The sequence below is a fragment of the Dendropsophus ebraccatus genome, chromosome 4 (assembly GCF_027789765.1).
Source record: "Dendropsophus ebraccatus isolate aDenEbr1 chromosome 4, aDenEbr1.pat, whole genome shotgun sequence".
Taxonomy (NCBI): Eukaryota; Metazoa; Chordata; class Amphibia; order Anura; family Hylidae; genus Dendropsophus; species Dendropsophus ebraccatus.
Window position 1 is genome coordinate 116,135,132 of NC_091457.1, and position 20,726 is coordinate 116,155,857.

The following is a 20,726-nucleotide window of genomic DNA, read 5'->3' on the forward strand; positions in this document are numbered from 1 at the left end:
AGGTGTGGTGGGCACTCCATTCATTGTGTGAATGGTTGTGTCTCCGTTCATGAGGGGTTTCTGGCAGTTGTACCCGCTGCTAAACGGACTGTGACCAAAAGCTTACTATCTTTAAATAGATTTAAAGATTTAAATAGATTTAAATAAACAATTTTTGCTTCACAGAGTCCTAGTGTCCAGAATTCTAATTCCTGCTCTTTACATTATTGTAGCAATTACATTGATAAAGGGTGTTCAGGACTACACGGTTAGTTGCACCACTACTGCTCCCAGCTTGCACACAGAATAATGTTCATCCATGTAGGTTCCACATGGTTGTCACAACCCCACCTTTTATTGCTCAACATCGGTTTTTTATTACAGCCTTGACCTGTCACAATACATGTCCAATTACCCAAATTGTATCTCCAACAATGAGTTTATTGACATACAGGACTGTGGGGAGTAGAAATTTTGTCAGTATTGTTCATAGCAAACAGTAGTTATGGGGAGTACCATTTGTTTCCTCAGACAGCCCTGTGCTTTCTCTGTATCAGGATCACAGTAGCACTGATGTGAGGATGGCTGTCCCCCGTGCTGTAAGAGGCTCTGCTCCTTCATGGAACTTGCTGAGGTTGGTTCCCTTGGTGAGCTGGAAACGGATGGGCTTTGCTGGAAGTTTAGCGCTCCTGGTACAGTTGCACATTGCTTGTAGACTGTTGCTCAGTGAGGAAGATCCCTTGCAGAACAAACATGGCATTCGGTGGGGGTCCAGCCCTAAATATGAAAAAAATGAATATGGGTTGCTACTGTATCTTATATCTATCTACCAACTGTTGCCCCCGTAAACAGAAATGTGTATACCACATATATCAGCAAATTTAACCAAGCTCTTAGGACTCTGTATAACCCCATTTTTAGCCTAACCCTCTATGAGTGATATAATGATAAAGGGTCTCCCGTTGGGAATTTATATATCATTGTCACAGTTTTCTCACCTGTCTTTGGAAAGTTTTTAAGAAGTTGAATTTCTCCCAGATCAAGACTGGAGAACTTCAAGTCAAGGTGTATCCCATCCCTTTGGCCAGCTGGGTGCTTTACTAAAAGTGGCTTTTCTGAGAGAGACAGTTTAGGAGCAGGGATCATGCGCTGATGCATGTGCGTCACCACTCCTTTTGACACGCTTCTCCCGTGCGTCAGGGATTTGGCCATATCCTTGCACTCTCCTCCCAGTTTTCTGGACAGCTTGACAAGCTCCACACTCTGAGGTCCACATTTTACCTCTGCTATGGAAATGTTCTCTTTACCAATAGCTGTAGTCTTTGCCCTTTTTAAAGTGAGAGGTTTTTGTGTGGACTGGGAAGACTTTGATGTTGAATATGGGATTGTTGACCTTTGTCTTGAAGGATCTTGGTTCCCAATAAATGAGGTTGCAGTTGATGTTTTGCTTTGCACCATGGAGAGGGATCTTTGGTTGATCGGATTAGTGAAGCCAATGTTCATAGGTCCATTGAGGGGTTTTAAGAGAGGTCCACGTGGTCTTTTCACTGTTAAGCCTTCCACCAATAAATTGATTCCAACATATTGCGGGATATCCACTGCTGGCTAAAATGATAAAGAATATGTTGTAATATGTTCTTATCTGTTTCTGGAAAAGCTGAACTACAAGGAATGACTAATTATGGAGAGGGAACTGCTCCTAGGGATGTACCTGCTTATAGATCAGTTCGAAGCCACCAACATCACAGTTGCGATCATACTTCCGATCAATCACCACACGTAAAGTGTCCTCCTGAACCATTGCACAGAGTCTGGTGGTCACAACTGTGGATGGCGCCATTGTTGGACTGGCATTGATTTCAATCAACCAAGGCTGAAAGTTCTCACCAAACATGAAATCAGCCCCGTACAACTCAAAGCTGCTTTTTCTGAACTCTACTACATCCTGGGCACTTTGCATAGCATGTATTATGGCAGCTTTCATCCCTGGTACAATGATGTCATCCCAGGCTCTCTTCTCTCCCAACCTCTGGAGATGCATCTTGAATTGATCACTAGACCACATGTTATCAGCAGGAACCTGAGGATGACGACTGCGGGAGTTCTCGAAATGTTTTTGGATGGAGTTGTTGCATAAGTGGATGGATCTAAAAAAGAGATAATGACTGTGTTAGACCATTGTGATTCAGCATAGAGAAATTTCCTAGTCATCTCATGTTCTGTGATCAGCGGTGATGTCCATATGTCTGTAGCACTACGTCTACTTAGTAATAATATTTTTGGCTTCTTTGAAGAACTAGTTGTGCTAGGATGATCTGCAGAGAAAAGAGCAACACGATGAATGGAGGCAATCAAAGAGATCAAGAAGATAACTCTGAAAAAACTGGATAGCTAGATGGTGACAAGACCCTGTACCTAATCATCTGCAGAATTAAGAATTAGTATAACAAGCTAACCTACGTGTCTAGACTTTCCAGAGAGTACGGTTGCGTTGAAAATCGCACATAACATTCCCGGTAGAACCAGATGGTTAAAGGGTTCCAATCAGTCACCAGAAACCACTGACGCACATCAAACTTGGTGCTAAAGATGAGAAGCGGTCTCTCAATGTATTTTTGGACCACCCATTTTCCGTCTTTGACAATCATAGGATCACAATCCACCAATTTCAGAATCTCGGCCAAGCGATCCATGCAGATAATACCTGCATAGAAAATAAAATCAGTAAATCAGAAAATAAAAAGTAATCTAAAATCATAAATCATCGTTAAGTACTCGGTATCTTAATCTTTTTCGCGAGTGTGGATGGTGGGTTGGTCGTGGTGAGTTTAGCACTTGAGAGGCTTCACATACAGTACAGTACTGTATAAGATTGCTGGAGTGCATATACAGTACAGTCAGTGCACCACCATCTCCCATCCTGTACTGTATAAGACTGCTGGAGTGCCTATACAGTACAGTAGTAGTACAGTCAGTGTACCACCATCTCCCATCCTGTACTGTATAAGACTGCTGAAGTGCATATACAGTACAGTAGTAGTACAGTCAGTGCACCACCATCTCCCATACTTTACAGTGGGGGGTACTATACAGTAGAGGATGAGTAACGAGTTAGTGACTACTGTACTATAATTGCTGGTTTTGTTGAATGTTTCTTGTGTATAATGTCCTGTACAGTATTGTTCTGTAATGTAGAGATTAAACTGGACACTTATCAATGTAATATATGAGTATTGTAGGTAATTATTGGTGGGCGCTGGAACCAATTAATCACATTTACATTATTTCCTATGAGAAAACACTGCTCGGTTCTCAAACTGCCTTCCAGAACCAATTAAGTTCGAGAACCGAGGTACCACTGTATATATCATGGTGACTGGTTCCCTTTAATAACGCTTGAGGAAGTAATGCTAGCCACATCCACTCATCACATTTCTTGAATGTTAATAAATTTGTTCTCACCTCTCCCACGGGATTTGGCACCTGGTTTAACAATCCAGATATTCCTGTCACCTTCGATATCTAGCTGTGGATTCACTTCAGCTAACTGCTGCAATAAGTTACTGCATTGATCCATATAGGAGAATGAATTGCCAATCGATGCTCCTTCACTGCAAGAAGATAACTTAGTATAATGAATGTCAATGTCATAATAAACACACATATGTATTACTGTGCAAGGGGCATGTCACCTACACACTTCCCCAGTATGTGGCATGGGGGGCATCTGCAAGGAGTTCATTGTTTTCCACTCCAGTGCCAACCTTGCACTCCTCTTCCACTCAAATTAGACATAAATCACACCTCAATGCAAAAGATGTAGCCACCTACCATGTTCTATGGATTCATAGGTACCCAACACATACTTTGTTCTCCAAATCTCAAAGGGTTAACACAAGGGCCTAAGGGATCTTTTAGATCAGTGCTCATCAGGGCTCAGCTATAGAGCAGGCAAAGCAATTCGAACAATCACTGGATAATTACATCATCTATTACATAGAGAGATATGCAGCTGAAGAATGGGTGCTTTTTAACCTGCCAAAATGAGTCAGTGACCTGACAAAAAAGTGTTTGCTTGCTGGGCCTATTACACATTAAACCTACTATGTAGAGCTATGTTCCATTGTGGCTTTGCAAATAGACAGTCCTCTTCTGCCACGAGCCGTGGTATGGAACACCCTGAAGTGCCATAGACTGCATTGTAATACACTAACACTGCAGTCTATGGTGCCTCCAGGAATTCCATACCATGGCTCGTGTCAGAAGAGGACTGCCTACCTGCAGGATTTTTTTGAAGGATCCTGTGATAGTCGCGAAGTGAGAGGTATCCTTTATGTCCAGTACTACCCAGTCTGCACTAAAACTACTTGGCTTATTCAAAGGTTTTATATAATATAATATAGCTGTGCTGTAAAGATAATCATACAAAGCTGAGCACTTTTTTAAACTAATATATTCTTTTACCATTGTTAGCAGATAGAGTGGATAACCCTGGTATTAATCAGATTATTTCTTACTAATTCACTTACTGAATGACCTGATAGTAACTATGCAAGAACTCTTCCCACGTTGCATCTGTCATAATGGAAGTGGAAGCTGTTTCGACATCAATATCGTTGTGTTCTAGGCTGTTCAGATAGGCTTCACAGGTTTGGATGGCTGTTGTTATGACATGAGTTGGTACACTACCTCCACGTTTCTTGGTTCCTCGTTTGTTATCTATAGGAAAGTAAGAGACATGCTTATCACAATAAGGCTAGGTGAACATTACATTTTTGGATATAATAATATTTTTAGGCGAAAAAAATGCTAATGTTTTAGACTTATTTTTGCTTTTGTGACTGTTTTTAGCTGTAAAATACAGCTAGAGCTCATAAAATGACGGGGAAAATTGTGGGAAATATTTTCGACTCTTGAGATTTAATATCTTCTGATAAGGAGGTGATCTGCAACTTTCTCATCCACCAAGAGCTCTACTTCCTGTCAGTGAAAAGAAACATATAAAAGGCCCAAACTGCACTAATTCCTCTTACTTAGCTTTGTGTTTGCTACAAATTTTGCATTTCAAGAATCTATATTTTACTTGCACTGATACACGGTAACAAATCATCAGAGACGGAGAGGTTTGTACTGCTGATGTGCTCCATATACAACCACAGCAAACTCAGATGTAAGAAATATTATATAGATTTTCAACAATCGGACATTTGAAAAGTAATAAGCAGGTGATATCCAAAATATAGCATTATAAAAAGCTGAAGACTTCACATTAAAATGGATTTCTAGGAATTAAAGGGGTTATCCAGTCTTAGAAAAACATGGCTGCTTTCTTCCAAAGACAGCATCTCTCCCTACCACACACAAACTCAGGAAAGGGGTGGTGCTCTTTTTTTTAAAAAAGTTGCTGTTTCTCTCTAATCTTGGATAACCCTCTTAATATTGTTGTCTTTTCCCGAGAATAGGCAGATCGGTGGGGACTAACTTTTTGATCCTTTTATATTACTTTTTTTTTAAAAAAACCCTTTTAAATATGTCTGGAGGGGCCCATGAACATTAAAAGGTTTGTAAGTGTGCAGTTTCTCCTTATGGCTTCCTATCTGTAAGTCATACAATAATATGAAGCATAGAACATACTACTTTCTGGCCTATTGCATGAAAAATACATCCAGAAGCATGTGTCTATTAGAGTCTGGATGCTTCCATGCTCAGTTTGCATAGATGCAGCCCCTCCACCTCAAAGCACTATGGGGGAGATTTATCAAAGGGTGTAAAATTTAGACTGGTGCAAACGGCCCACAACAACCAATCACAGCTCAGCTTTCCTTTCAGCACTGCCTAAAGCTGAGCTGTGATTGGCTGCTGTGGGCAGTTTGCACCAGTCTAAATTTTACACCCTTTGATAAATCTCCCCCTATGTCTCCCTTTAAATACCACTATGCTCCTATTCACCATTCATATTGGTTGGGTACTCTTGGGTGTCTGAAGTTCTGTTCCAGTCTCCTCCCGCCACTCTTTTGAGAATACTCCGAGCAGCCGTCAGCCAGAAATCCTCTAAAAACGCAGAACACACAAGAACATTATTGATAACACATACTCCATTTCTTCATGACTTTTTATTTGTATGAACACCTTAGAATTGATAATAACAATAAAAGCCGTATAGGTTAAGAGTTTGGGATTATATTGAAGGAACACTTATATAGTGATATCCCTATTGCAGGACCTGGGTTGGTGAAGCATGACATGTGGATTCTCTTTTTGGAGTTCTCTAAATCAGTGCTTCTCAATTCCAGTCCTCAGGCCTCACCAACAGGTCATGTTTTGAGGATTTCCTTAGTATTTCACAGGTGATATAATTGTACTCAGTGCATCAGGTATTAGCACAGGTGTCCTTTGTATGGGATATCCTCAAAACATGGCCTGTTGGTGAGGCCTGAGGACTGGAATAGAGAAGCACTGTTCTAAATTGTTGTTATGCTCCGACCCCCTTAGGCCCTGCACTGGGCAACAAAATGTATCGTTTTGTTCCAATTTACTAATACAAATTGTCTGTCTTTATTCAATCCTACAGGATTGTCCATTGGATGTTAAAGTGTATCTGTCATTTAACAATTTTTTTTTTCCCGTCACAGAGACGTGAAAAGCTTTGATAACTTGGGGTTGTTTACACCCCCAATGACTGTCAAAATGAACCACAAGTGTGCGGCTCACTGGTATTATTAGGCTATGTTAACACGCTGTATGAGACCGGAAAGGCTGGTCTCAGAAAAGATCATCCCGCTGGTACTGCAGTACCGGCCGGATGATCTTTAGCGCCGCTGAGTTCTGATGTGAGCGCATTGCATCAGAACTCCCCACTGCACACAATGGAGCGTGCGGCCGGAGCCCCTCGCTCCACTGTGTGCACTGACTGGGTTTTCTGCAGCCACTATTCAATGAATAGCAGCCGCAAAAAACTGACATGTCAGTTTCTCGCGGAGCCACTAGGGATCCCAGTCGGAGTGTATATTATGTGTATACACTCCAGCCGGGAATCAATAGACAGCAAAGTAAGGTATATTTTTGTATTAATCACGGCCGTTGTTGCAATTGGAAACAACGGCTGTAGTTTTACCAAAATATACATAGTGTGAACATAGCCCAAGTCTAAGAAGCTTGGCTCCTGCAGCTAGAGGAAGATTGCAGAGAGCTGAGGAGTAAAGCACACAGCAGTGCCCTTTTACCCACTTGTTCTAATAATTAGTGAGGGTCTGAACACCCAGACCCCAAAAAATGTCAAAACTTTTGACATGATGCTGTAACATATATTGGGGATCCAACAGCACCAAGTATAAAGTTCATGAAATGCTTTTAAGAAGTAGATGCATGCCAGAGGGTCTCCAATCCCGTGTATGTTGCTTGAATAAAATTAATTGAAATTCATGCTACTGGAATCTGTCGGATTACTTCTCATCTGATGATTCTCTAACATGTCAAAAGCTTTGTTAAATGACAGTAACCCTTTAAAGGAATCTGTCAGCTGTAATTCACATTCTACACTGTTGACACTGTTAGGCTAGGTTCACCTCTTGTTTTTTTATGCATGACCTTTACCCCACAAAAAGGATGTAGAAGAAGGATGCATATCGGGAAAAAAAATTGATTTTTTCCGAAGAATGCAGGGCCCATGCTTTATAAATGTTACTACTCACAGTAGAAAAAATACTATGGGGGAGATTTATCTAACATGGTGTAAAGTAAAACTGGCTCAGTTGCCCCTAGCAACCAATCAGATTCCACCTTTCATTTTCCTAAGAGTCTGTGAGGAATGAAAAATGGAATCTGATAGGTTGCTAGGGGTTAACTGAGCCAGTTTCATTTTCCACCATGTTTGTGTGTAACAGAGGGTCCTGTAGCAAATGAGACTCTCTGCCATGTAATGGTCCAGTCTCTGCCTGTGCAAGAGATAAGCTGCTGTAGGCCATAGTGACATTATGTTCACATAATGGCTATGTTGTCCTATGGCTGCACCTAAGGATGAAACAACACTATGGCCTAGATGTAACAGTAGAATGGGGTGAACTAGTGGTGGAGGACTAAACAGGAATTTTGATGGTTAGTTTCATAAAACTTGTCCTCATAAACCCCTCTAAGGGGACAAACACACTTGCCGGATCCACAGCGAGTCCCCCCGCTGCGTATTTGCAGCGAGACTCGCTGCGGATCCCGCCCCTATTCTTTCAATGTTAGACAAAATCGCAACAGGGATGTACATCCCTGCTGCAAATTTGTCCCCAGCCCGCCCCGTTAACCCCCCTGGCCACCGGAGCATATACTTTACCTGATCACGGCTCCAGCTTGCTTCGGCGGTTCCCGGAATCTTCAGCAAGCCGGAGCTGGGATCAGGTAAAGTATATGCTCGCTCCAGTGCCCGCCCGCAGACACGGCCGTCTGATCACCCCCGTGCAGCCCCGGCCGCCCCCACAGCCGTCTGCGGATCGCTGCGGATCCGGCAAGTGTGTTTGTCCCCTAAAGATAATTACTGACCAGATTAATGCTGCGTTTACACGGAACGATCAAACGACGAACGAGAAATTGTTCATTTTGATCTTACAACATGTTCTTAAATCGTCGTTCGTCGTTCGCAAAAAATTCGCCGATCGTTCCGTGTAAACAGTCGCCGCAGCCCGGCCCCCCGCTCATCCGCAGCTTCCTACGCCGGCCCCTAGCAACCACCCCCGCCACTCCGATCGCCATCCCCCCCGCCGCCGACGCTCCGATCGCCCCCGCCGCCACGGCCATGAGCATACATTACCTGTCCACGTAGCAGGCGTTCGAAATCCCCGGCTCCCCTCTTCAGTGCGTTGATTGGCTGAAGAGGGGAGCCGGGAATTTCAAACGGCTCCTCTTCAGCCAATCAGTGCTCCTCTTCAGCACTGATTGGCTGAAGGGGAGCCGTTTGAAATTCCCGACTCCCCTCTTCAGCCAATCAGTGCTGCCATGCATTGATTGGCTGAAGAGGAGCCGTTTGAAATTCCCGTCTCCCCTCTTCAGCCAATCAATGCACTGAAGAGGGGAGCCGGGGATTTCGAACACCTGCTACGCGGAGCAGGTAACGTATGCTCGTGGCCAGGGCGGCGGGGGCGATCGGAGCGTCGGGCGGGGGGTCTAGCGATCGGAGCGGCGGGGGGGGGCGGCGGGGGTGGTGATCGGGGTGGCGATCGGGGCTGCGGTTAACCGTGGGGCCGGGCTGCGAGCGGGGGGCGCGCGATCGTAAAACTATTTTTCCATACGATATATTGTACCATCTAAACGCTGATCGATATGAAAAATAAATCGTTACTCCGACATCGTTAATCGTACGATCGGGCCAATTATCGTTTCGTGTAAACGCAGCATTAGTTGTTAGAGTTACTGCGCCCAATAATCATACCAATGAATGCCCTCTTCTCATCCTCAGCTCCCAGTCTGTAGCAACGTGGGAAGAAAGAATCAGGGTCGGCTTCATCAAACCAGTGGAGGTTCCTTAAATTAGTGCAGATGCCCACCTAGAAGAACAGCAGATCCACCTTGTCAATGGTCTATTAAAAGTCAATTCCATCTAAGCATTTATTTAAAAGATTTTTTTTTACATGACTCATGTAAGACTGTACAGTAACACAATGTAGGACAAAAGAATTTACATGACCTCCGCCAAGCTGCTAGCGGTGTGTCTGATAGCCAGCTTGTTGACTCTTTCCAGTTGCAGCCAGGAGATTATTGCTATGTAGATTGTACCAATATAAAATTAAGCTCTTGTCCGCATTCTGTAAACCCAGCCGAAAGACCCACCTTGGTAGTGAAGGAGCCTGCTTTGGCATAGTGGTTCATCATCTGATCCTTCTTCAGGAACCTGCAGTCCACAGCATCTCGCCTGGTTGTCCAGATAAAATAGGGTATTTCATTGCGGACAAGTCTTGACTAAAGCAACAAAAACGCAATGTGCAAAGTTACACAATGTAAATATACAAGCTACACATTGGCCAGAAACAGTGTTACTCCTCATGTACACACACAACAACTTATCCTGAAAAGTTACCTTAAAGGGCAGGTACACTTTAAGCATTGGTGTCCTGTTCCTTATAGAGTGCAATGTCTTGTAATAAACTGTGCAATCTGTTGTCTCCCCAGGATATAAGTGGTAGGTGCCTATTGTGTATGACAGCTGCTTATCTCAATATATTGAAAAATTAAGTTTGATCATCCATTTTGTGTGTGCATGTTGATGGAGAAGAAGTCAGAGACCACCATGAGTTATCTTTTGTATATTCTCATCTTAATTTCTGACTACTTTCACTTCTTTGACTAGAAGCTACAGTAAATTATCTGCTCTCTACAGCCAATAATCATTATCTTTGACATTTACCATTAAATCATAGGTGCCATCAGGATCTTCATCTTTCTCTTCTTCCTCCTCAGCATCGTCATCTAGAAATAAATTAACCAGATTTTGTTCGTTAAAGGAAGTAGCTACTTGATCGAAATCCTAAATTCTGGTGCATTGTATTGTGAAAGACGTGTCACTTATCACACTACTATGCACACTACATATCTCCCAATGCACCAGAGCAGAGCAACTAATCCGGCAGGGGGCAGCAGGGACTTGTACTGTTCTGAGCGCTAACAGAAAATCAGTAGAACTGTTCATGAAAAATTGATTCCATGCCTTGTCCAATGTTCAATGTGCTGATTTTTTTAGAGGGTGTTGATGATGTTAAATTATAGCTTTCCCAGCTTTTTTAGGATATCTATGATGTATTTATACAATGAAGTTATAATTAGAGATGAGCGAACCGGGTTCGGGTTCCAGTGGATCCGAACCCGAACGTTCGGTATTTGATTAGCTGGAGCTGCTGAACTTGGATAAAGCTCTAAGGTTGTCTGGAAAACATGGATATAGCCAATGACTATATCCATGATTTCCACATAGCCTTAGGGCTTTATCCAACTTCAGCAGCCACCACTAATCAAATGCCGAAAGTTCGGGTTTGGATCGACTCGAGCATGCTCAAGGTTCGCTCATCTCTAGTTATAATGTTTCACATGCTGCAGTGGCATACATAATAAAAGCTGAGAAATATATTGTACCTTCCTCTGAAATGTATGTTTTTTTTTTTGCGTTCTGAGATCCTTTAAGAATTGCCCCTTGTTTTCCCATTTTATGTACCATCATCATCATTTCCACTTCCGTCCCCATCATCTTCTTCATTTTCTTCATCCGCCTTTTCTTTTTTCCGGGAAGCCTTCGTGACTTTGGGCAGCTTCTTCTCCACCCATCCTCGGCTGCGCAGACAGTGACGTATCACTGGGTACGGGCCGTGAATACTGAATATCTTTTTTTGCTAGTGGTTAAGAAATGAGAATTACAAAGGTAAAAACAACAGGCAGATAGAAACCAACATAGATGACTATTGTCTCTTCTTCGAACTTCCCAAAGTGCGTACAATATGAAGAGGCTACAAAGCACCTTCATTATAAGACCATACTTATGTGACCATACTACTGGTGGATAATCCCATCAATGCCATGTGATCAATATTTGATGATAGAATATATAATGCGTAATAGTACCCTAATTTCTCTTTTCGAGTAGCAAGCTGTGCGTTCACACCCTGTGGGTTTGCTGCAGAACTGCAGTGTATGAACATACCCTAACACTCTGGGACTTCAGGTAAAGCCTTTGGTACCATGCCCACACAATAGAGTGATGCTATTTCTAGGCTACAAAGCTCAATGAAATAAATCAGTTACAAGGTTTCCGTTGTTTCTGGATGCTGAATATATGACACTGACCTTAATTGCCTTTTCCACCAGCATCTTGGCAAGTTTCAGGCGATCTGGGTTAATCATGGTGTTATGACTGATCTTGCGCCCCCGTCCTTCGGCAGCCGTCACTGCATGCACACAAGAGGGATGTCAGTGTTAGGACCTACAACCATAGCGGTCTGCGAGATGTTTGCAGCAGCGGTTACATGTTCTCATGGTCCCAAAATCTTTTGTAGAAAGTGTAGTGTAGTAAAGGGGCAACGACAACACAATCCAACGCACCCACCCAAACCATCAATCTCCACTCCTGGCAATTACCCCCACTGCATCAATATAGACATATAGTATAGGTGGTCTTCTATGGTTTTCCAGCTTATGTGAAAACTAAAACTTCCAACATTCCATCTATAGAGTGTCAGTGCATGATGGGACTTATATATCTTAAATATCTAAATTGATGCAATGCAGGGAACTGAGGCAGTACTGGTGGCACTGAGCGTGCACAGAGTGAGCAGTGCACAAGGGCATTGGCCAAAGCACCAGAAGGCTGAGATGGTGTCTAAGGTGCAGTTCAATCATAAGGGGCATATAATATAATACTAATGTATACTTCCAATGCTGGGATTAGAAGTGAATGACAGAGGCCATTTACCATCTTGCTTGTGCTTCTCAGTCGCAGAGTGAGGTTTCCTTCTGAGGTTGCCATTAGAAGTCTTCTCCTGTCCTTCACACAGAGTCCGGGACTTACCAGACATCCCTAAGAAATTGGAACAAGTAGATTTGGATTGTAAGTAGAAAGGACAACATAGCACAGCAAAAGAATCAATCCTTCTACTTACTATTAGGCACTATGGGTTATAGTATAGACCAATGCTTCTCAAACTTTTTCTACTGGAGCCTTCTCACCCAACAGACAAAATGATGCCTGGCTCTCACCAGACTGACCAAGAGGATGCTGGGACCTCACCATCTGTGGTAGAAGTCCATGCAAATATAAAAATGATCGCTCAGTCTACCCTCCATTGGTCTCCTAATCTCTGTACATACAATAAGTACAAAATGAGTCAATAATAATGTTCCTAAAGCAGAGATTGTTGGAGTCAGGGAAATAACTGTGCAACTTATAGTCACTTTTGTGAGAACTGCCTCCCCAGCTGCGCCTCACCAGCAACTAGGGGGCGCCTCACAGTTTGAGAAGCACATCTAAAGTGGCCCCAGAAGTCAGAAAAGATTAAAAACTAGAAATCCAGGGTTTTACTAAAAAATATTACAATATAATTTGACATATTGCTTTACCTCTTTCTTCTAGAATTTTTGTTTTGTCACAGTTTTCCTCCTCTGACTCCTGCGTTGTAGATGAAGACTGGGGCTGTGTAAATTAAATTAAATCAAATTAAACATATATACATTCACACGTTTGTTCAGAATTGCTCATAAATTCACTCCTTACTATTGCAGTTTATCTCCTGAAAACAATTAGACAAAATTATGTTTTTGTACTGTTGTGCCCCATATATATATATATATATATATATATATATATATATATATATATGTAAGGAGTGGATTTGAAAACACTTGGTTCTGTCATATGCGGTATCAATTAGGTGTTCTCAAAAAAAACAAAACAGTTTTTTTGCTGATATATTGCAGCGCCCCCAAATTGAGTGTTTTGGTGCACTGGGGGCGGACTACTGTCCCCAGTAGACCGTTGTGCCCCAGCCGGAGAGGGAGGGCCACATCTGTGCACTGGTAGTGGTAGTTAGTTTAATTAACATAAAGATTAAAGGGGTTATTCAGCAATAGAAAAACATGGCCACTTTCTTCCAGAGACAGCCCCACTCTTGTCTGCAGTTTAGGTGTGGTTATAATTAAGCTCCATTTACTTCAATGGAACTGAATTGCAAAACCTGCACCCAAACTGGAGACGAGTGGTGTTGCTGAAGAAGGTGGACATATTTTTCTAACGCTGGATAACCCCTTTAAACTCCTAATAGCATGGAAACACCCTATGCACAATAGAGACAGATTCTTCTAACCTGCTGACAGTTTCCCTTATATTGCTCTGTAATATAACTTCATGTAAAGTGTTTTTCTGTATTACTCCACTTCTATTAAAGTGACTCTGTACCCACAATCTGACCCCCCAAACCACTTGTACCTTCGGATAGCTGCTTTTAATCTAAGATCTGTCCTGGGGTCCATTCAGCAGGGGATGCAGTTATTGTTTTAAAAACGACTTTTAATCCGGCAGTGCTGTGTCTAATGGCAAGGGCTTACATTTGTATATGCATTAGGCTGGCACCACCTCTCTGTCCTTCCTCCCCACCCTCCTCATCATTAGGAATGCTCCAGGCAGATTGCTTCCTATTCTCCTTCTGTATGTATAATGAACATGGGCTGGATCGTTAATACACCTGTGCAAAGCTCAAACAGCAGTAAATGTTCCTGGATCATTCCTAATGCTGAGGAGGGCGGGGAGGAGGGAAGGAGAGGGGTGCCAGCCTAATGCATATACAAATGTAAGCCCCGGCCATTAGACACAGCGCTGCAGGATTAAAAATGTTTTTTAGGACAATAACTGCATCACCTGCCGAACAGACCGCAGGACAGATCTTGGATTAAAAGCAGCTATCTGAAGGTACAAGGGGTTTGGGGGGGGGGCAGATTGTGGGTACAGAGTCGCTTTAAGTGGCAGCAGTAAGGGGCAACACAAGCTGATGTGTTAGGAACTTCAGGGCTACAAAGAGGAGGGTCACGTTCCCCCTGTGTAATGTATATTCTTATATACAGTACTTGGGGGAGGATGCATGTCGCTACAGCACGGCAGCCTCTCCACAGCGAGCAGTGATAGCAATCACTGTGCTACAGTGTCGGACAGCCTCCCCCCTCCCATGGGTACTGTATATATGGAGGGGCTGGTCAGGTGACCCACTCTGTATAGTGCTATAGGACATGTTAAGCTTATAAAAACAAGGTAGATTAAAGGGAATGTCATCTATCAATATGGGAGTTACCTAAGTAATAATTCCCTGCAGTGTTGATCACTAATAAAGCAGCAGGGCTGCAGGAGAATGCCTTGAAGGGGTATTCCAGTTTCAAGAAACAATGGTGATTCTTTGTAAAATAAACGTTATACACTTAAGCAAATCAATCAATTTCTCATTCCTCCCCACAAGAATGCAGATGTCATTACATTACAATTGTGAGTCTGGAGCCATCTGTCTGTTCATCACATGACCAGGTAGATAATAACATTATTGCATTATTGGACACTCTCCGTCAGTCCCATATTCTACTTGACCACTGGTGACTGAGAAAATAGTCTTCAATTGATTAAAGGGGTAGTTCACAAAAAAATCAACTGGTGCCAGAGATTTGTAATATATTTCTATTAAAAAATCTTCAGTCTTTCAGTACTTATCAGCTGCTGTATGTACTGCAGGAAGTGGTGTATTCTTTTCGGTCTGACACAGTGCTCTCTGCTGCCACCTGTGTCTGAGACAGGAACTGTCCAGAGCAGTAGCAAATGCCCACAGAAAACCTCTCCTGATCTCCATACTGGAAAGAATACACCACTTCCTGCAGGGCATAAAGCAGATGATAAGTACTGAAAGACTTTTAAAGATTTTTTAATAAAAGTAAATTACAAATCTCTGGCACTTTCTGGCACCAGTTGATTTGAAAGATTTTTTATTTTTTTTGTGAACTACCCCTTTAAGCTGTGTAAGGCTGTGTAAGGCTGTGTTCACACTGTCAGGGTACTGCACCATTTTCTTTGAAATTACAAATTACCACCACAATATTGGAAATAAACTACAATGTGTGAACACAACCTAAAGGCTAATCAAGTGTGTGCCAATCATCAAAATTAGGACCCATTATCATACAACCACTATATATAGGAGTGATGGTTGTGGGGCCCGGGTATGGATTTTTCATCATTACCCAAGTGTCGGCCAACTTAAAAGACAAACAACGGTAAAAATAAGAATGGCAGTCCAACGATACTGAATTTTGATATATGACTCCAGGGCAAGTCTCTATTTTCCTCTTTGCTACCAGTGCCGTAAGGTCTGTAGGTGGTAGGTAAGCCGACCTATGACAGTCATTCCACAGCTCAATACCAATTGTCCCCACGAATAGAACATAAAAGAGCATTCACCTGGGTAACCATGGTGACAGCGGCGCTGGCGGCTACTATTGTTCTTTGTGAAAAGACGACTTCACAGGGACAGATCTGTCATTCAGGTGCCATAAATCTGTATACAACAAACACATACAATTATTCCAGGGTCTGCAGAGAGGCCAGAGGGGGATTTAAAGTGATTCCCCCCCCCCCCCCCCCAAAAAAAATACAATTGCTCATCCTCTTTTGTCATTATATTAAAAATTCTAAACCGTTCTTTCCTTTGATTTATTGGATTCTGGGAAATTAGGATGAAGACTAAAACAGAGGAAGTTACATAATTCAGAAGTGTTGTTACCCAGCTTTCCTTGACCCCGAACGGCAATTCTGCACAGTCCCTTCATACTATCCTTCAGAATCCCGGTGTTATGGACGATTGTGTGGCAACTGTTTTGGGCAATGTTATAGTGCCCATTATGATCTGTAGAGGATGGCATATATATATATACTGTATATATACATATATATATATATATATATATATATGTGTGTAAAAAAAATTGCAATTGAAGACAGCGTCCTAAAGTATCAAAAAATATTATCCTTTATTTTGCCATATGCGTATAAAAATACAACGTTTCGGCCCTTTAAAACATACTGAGCCTTTCTCAAGTATGGCTCAGTATGTTTTAAAGGGCCGAAACGTTGTATTTTTATACGCATATGGCAAAATAAAGGATAATATTTTTTGATACTTTAGGACGCTGTCTTCAATTGCAATTTTTTTGGGATGAAGTACTGGGTACAGGCCAACCCAGTGGAGGACTGTGCGTCTGCACGGAGGTTCCGCTGTTTCCACTTGGAATAGACTATATATATATGTATATACACACAGACACAGCTTACAATGGAGTAGCTAACTGCTTACGGATTTCATCCAGGTCCAAACCGCTTGGATTGGTTTTCATTTCCCTCTTTATGTCCACAAAATATTAGTAGTGTTACTTATTGCCTTGAAAAAATGCCTGCTTTCCACTTCGGTGGCATGTCACATGACCAAACTAAGGCTGCACTCACACGTTCAGTAGTCCGCAATCCGCAAAAATTTAGTCTGTAATGCATCCTTATTGCATCTGTAAGACTGGGTTCACACTACGTTTTTGCAATCTGTTTTCTCATGTGTTTTTGCAAAAAAACGGATGGAGAAACGGATGCATTTGTGTGCATCCGTTTTTCCATTGACTTCCATTATAAAACGGATCAAAACGCATCCTTTTTTTTTAATGTGCACAAAAATAAGGTCAAGTGCATTTTTGTGTACGTTAAAAAAACAGATGTGCTTTGAATCCCTTATTTTTATAATAGAAGTCAATGGAAGAACGGATCAAAATGGATACACACAAATGCATCCGTTTTTTTTCTATCCATTTTTTTGCAAAAACACATGTAAAAAAAAAGCACTGCAGATACCCGGCCCGACCCGGATTGTGTGAACCCGGCCTTATCTGTATTTTTGGTGGATCGGCAAAGAAGGGGAAGGTAACAGAATTACTCATCCGCACTCTTTACAGATTTGCAGCCTTTACAGATGTTTCTTCTGTAAAAATTAATGATACACAAAAATTACGGACGCTCCCATAGACTTCGATGGGACAATCTGTGCCGCAATTATGGTCCGTATTAGAGCTTGTCTGTCATTTTTGTGGATTATGGATCCATATAACTACAGATAGTGTGAACATCCTAAATTTGTTCATAATTGCAGATCCGCCATTATGAACAACTTTCTGGAACGTGTGAATGTAGCCTAAGACTCTCATCCTCATGCCCATATACTAGGAATACAGGACCTATCTGGAGCAGAAAGACACCAATGAAGCAGAGAAGGGGCACACGTTTGGCGTTAAGTACTAAATTACTGTGGACAGTAAGGTCGGAATCATTTAGACAAGCCCTTTAACTCAATAGTGAGCCTCAATGCAGAAAGCTCACTTTTTACAAACATTTATTTATTTATTTTTAGGGTACAAACCCACTTGACGTATTTGCTGCGTGAATCAGTCTTAAAAATAAGCAGGCAAAACGCAGGTTGGCTTTATACCATTGTTCTGCGTTAAAATACGCAATTGCGTATTTTTGAAGCGTGAAGCTTGTTGTTAGCAAAGCATCAGTTGTTAACAACCTGTGCGAAAAACGCATGTAGCTTCACGCAGCAAATACGTCAAGTGGGTTTGTACCCTTAATTAGCAAAAAAAATTGCCAAATTTCAAAGATTTAAGAAAAAAAAAAGTTTTGAGATTTGCATAAATCTGTGATACTTTCTATGTGAATTGCTCCCATAATAGCAAGCCGGGGGTCATTAGTACATCATACAGTCTACGAGGAGGCGGCACATGATATATGAATCAGTAACATTAGGGAATTGCCATTCATGCAATTGCCCAAAAGGAGATTTCGAACTGCTCCAAGGCTAATCCCTTAATAACGTCCTGCGACTGACAAACAACAACAAGACGCATGTCACATATAATCTCAACATCCCATAGTCTACCTATTTGTAAGTCAAGCGATGAAAGAATATATTGTACACTTATGGAGTCTTACCGGGCATGTTAGTGCATGGCACATCTAGCAGGCAGGGGCATTGGTGCTGCCCCTCTGTTTGCAGAGCTTTGATGCCAGCTGAGGTTGTGCACTGTGCTGCTGCAGAGCCAACTTCCCTGTCATCCTGCCCGTGACATGGCAGGCTCCCTGGATAATCCGTCCCCTTCTGTTTGTTGTTGCCTGGGCGACCGTCTCCTGGGCAACTGGGAAACACAATCCTATTCCTACTGCTGCAATGGTGGCGTCCCAGTCAGCTCTGTAATCCACCTGTCAGCTTGTGTGTCACAACAATGTGTGAACTGTGTATAACCTTCATGCATCTCTCCGCCATGTAGTGTGCGGCAGCCAAGAATTCTGCATAATAAAAGATGGCGGTCTCTAACCTTCCAGAACGGTCTAAAATGCCCAATGCTCTGAAATTCTACTGAACGGTATAGTATAGCGATCAATGGGAAAAATTAGAGTTGCTTTCACACAGAAATGGCGCCATTCCTGTCTCCAGGTTGTGTGCGGTATTGCTATTCAGCTGCAGCAAGAGTGGTGCTGCTTCTGGGAGAAAGCTGCCATGTTTCTCTAAGCCTGGACAAACCCTTTAACGCTGACAAGTCCTGGGACCTGTCAAACCCAGGGCGGCATCCAACTTTTGCAGCCGCGGGTAATAAAACGCTGAGCACTTGGGTATGCGTAAAGTTGCCAAATCCGAACATTTTGACAGGTGTGCTAACACTAATCCACAGATATAATACAGAGCCTAAAAACAGCCATATAAGGGTATGTGCACACTACGAATCCCGACCGAACACCCACCGCATGCATCTCCCCTGTCCCATAGACTCCTCTCTATGGTTTGCCAGATTCCGCCATCTGCCCGAACAATGAATCTGCTCATTCTTCGTGAGGACAGCGGAATCTGGCAAACCATAGAGAGGAGTCTGTGACAGCGGATATGCATGCGGCCGCGAGCAACAGAATCCTCTGAAACTTAACTGCGCGGAGTCCGTAGTATGAACTCACCCTGCTGTAGCTGGCAGCCCCCAGTGAGCATGGTGCCTTTTTGGTAATCTTCCGTGCAGTGGATTATGTACAATCTTATGTATCTTACTGTACTAAAGAGTCAGAGAGAAGTTGTTTGTGCCACACTCTGGCATGCATCCTCCTCCCTCTTCATGAATAATCAATGTTTCTCGGCCTCCTGCTCGCTCAGCTGTCAGATTGCAGATCAGTTGTCTGTAGGTAGTTTATGTCTGAAAGAAACACTCAGGTATAATTGAATCTCTTCTCCCTTATGTGTTGGAGCTGTGGTCTAGGGGTAACTCACCTGTCTAGAGACCTGCCAGCAGTTCATTCTCTGGTTTGAATCCCCTGATGGAAATTAAATAGATGTCTTTTTTTTTCATTATTGTATTATTTTTAGGGTTGTTCACACACAGTGTTTTTGCTCAGTATTTTGCAACCATGGAGTGGATTCAGAACACAGAAAGGCTGTGTTCTCACACTGTTGAAATTGAGCGGATGGATGTCATTTAATAGCAAATATTGGACGTTGTTTTAAAATAATAGTAATTATTTGCTATTAAATGGCGGCCATCCACTTAATTTCAACAGTGTGAGAACATAGCCTTTCTGTGTTTTCAATCCACTTCTGGTTTTGGTTACAAAATACTGACCAAAATACTGAGCAAAATTACTGTGTGTGAACATAGCCTTAAAAATGATACTATAATGAGGAAAAAAAAAGACATCTATAAAACTTCCATCAGGGGATTTGAACCAGAGAATGAACTGCTAGCAGGTCTCTAGACAGGTGAGTTACCCCTAGACCACAGCTCCAACACATTAGGGAGGAGAGATTCTTTCAGAGATAAACTGCCTACAATCTGCAATCTGACAGCTAAGCAAGCAGGAGGCCGGGCAGCATTGATTATTCATGAAGAGGGAGGGGGATGCATGCCAGAGTGTGGCACGAACAACTGCTTTGTGACTCTTTAGTACAGTAGGAGACATAAGATTGTACATAATCCGCTGCATGGAAAATTACCAAAAATGCACCATGCTCACTGGGGGACTGCCAGCTACAGCACACTGTTAGCACCTCAGGTAGGGGCCAGGAGCTGACAGATTCCCTTTAAGCCCTGTTAGTTAATATAGCTGAATTCTGAGAGACAGCAGATTTTCAGGGTCAAGCTTATAATGCAATGGTATGGTCCAGTGGTGTGGGAGTCCAGTCCCT

At 42.5% G+C, this 20,726-nt stretch overlaps 1 protein-coding gene and 1 long non-coding RNA gene across 3 annotated transcripts; one reads left to right on the forward strand and one right to left on the reverse strand.

Annotated features, from left to right (window-relative positions):
* Positions 1–312: 312 nt before the first annotated feature.
* On the reverse strand, positions 313–18,670 carry TTLL3 (tubulin tyrosine ligase like 3). Of its 2 annotated transcripts, none has more exons than XM_069966824.1 (16): positions 18,497–18,670; positions 15,929–16,025; positions 13,060–13,132; positions 12,416–12,520; positions 11,791–11,891; positions 11,165–11,339; positions 10,364–10,425; positions 9,790–9,918; positions 9,392–9,506; positions 5,929–6,030; positions 4,509–4,698; positions 3,442–3,590; positions 2,440–2,683; positions 1,691–2,126; positions 978–1,584; positions 313–756 (listed from the first exon to the last, which is right to left on the reverse strand). In XM_069966824.1, the coding sequence occupies exons 2-16, from the start codon at positions 15,938–15,940 to the stop codon at positions 539–541; spliced, it is 2,718 nt and encodes a 905-aa protein (XP_069822925.1). In that variant the 5' UTR covers positions 15,941–16,025; positions 18,497–18,670; the 3' UTR covers positions 313–538. The 2 variants fall into 2 exon arrangements, with proteins under 2 accessions (XP_069822925.1, XP_069822926.1); XM_069966825.1 differs by having other exon boundaries at positions 560–756; positions 1,373–1,584.
* On the forward strand, positions 7,863–9,563 carry LOC138788708 (uncharacterized). Its single transcript, XR_011362634.1, has 2 exons — positions 7,863–8,073; positions 9,419–9,563. It is a non-coding gene; the product is annotated as an uncharacterized lncRNA (long non-coding RNA).
* Positions 18,671–20,726: the final 2,056 nt, after the last annotated feature.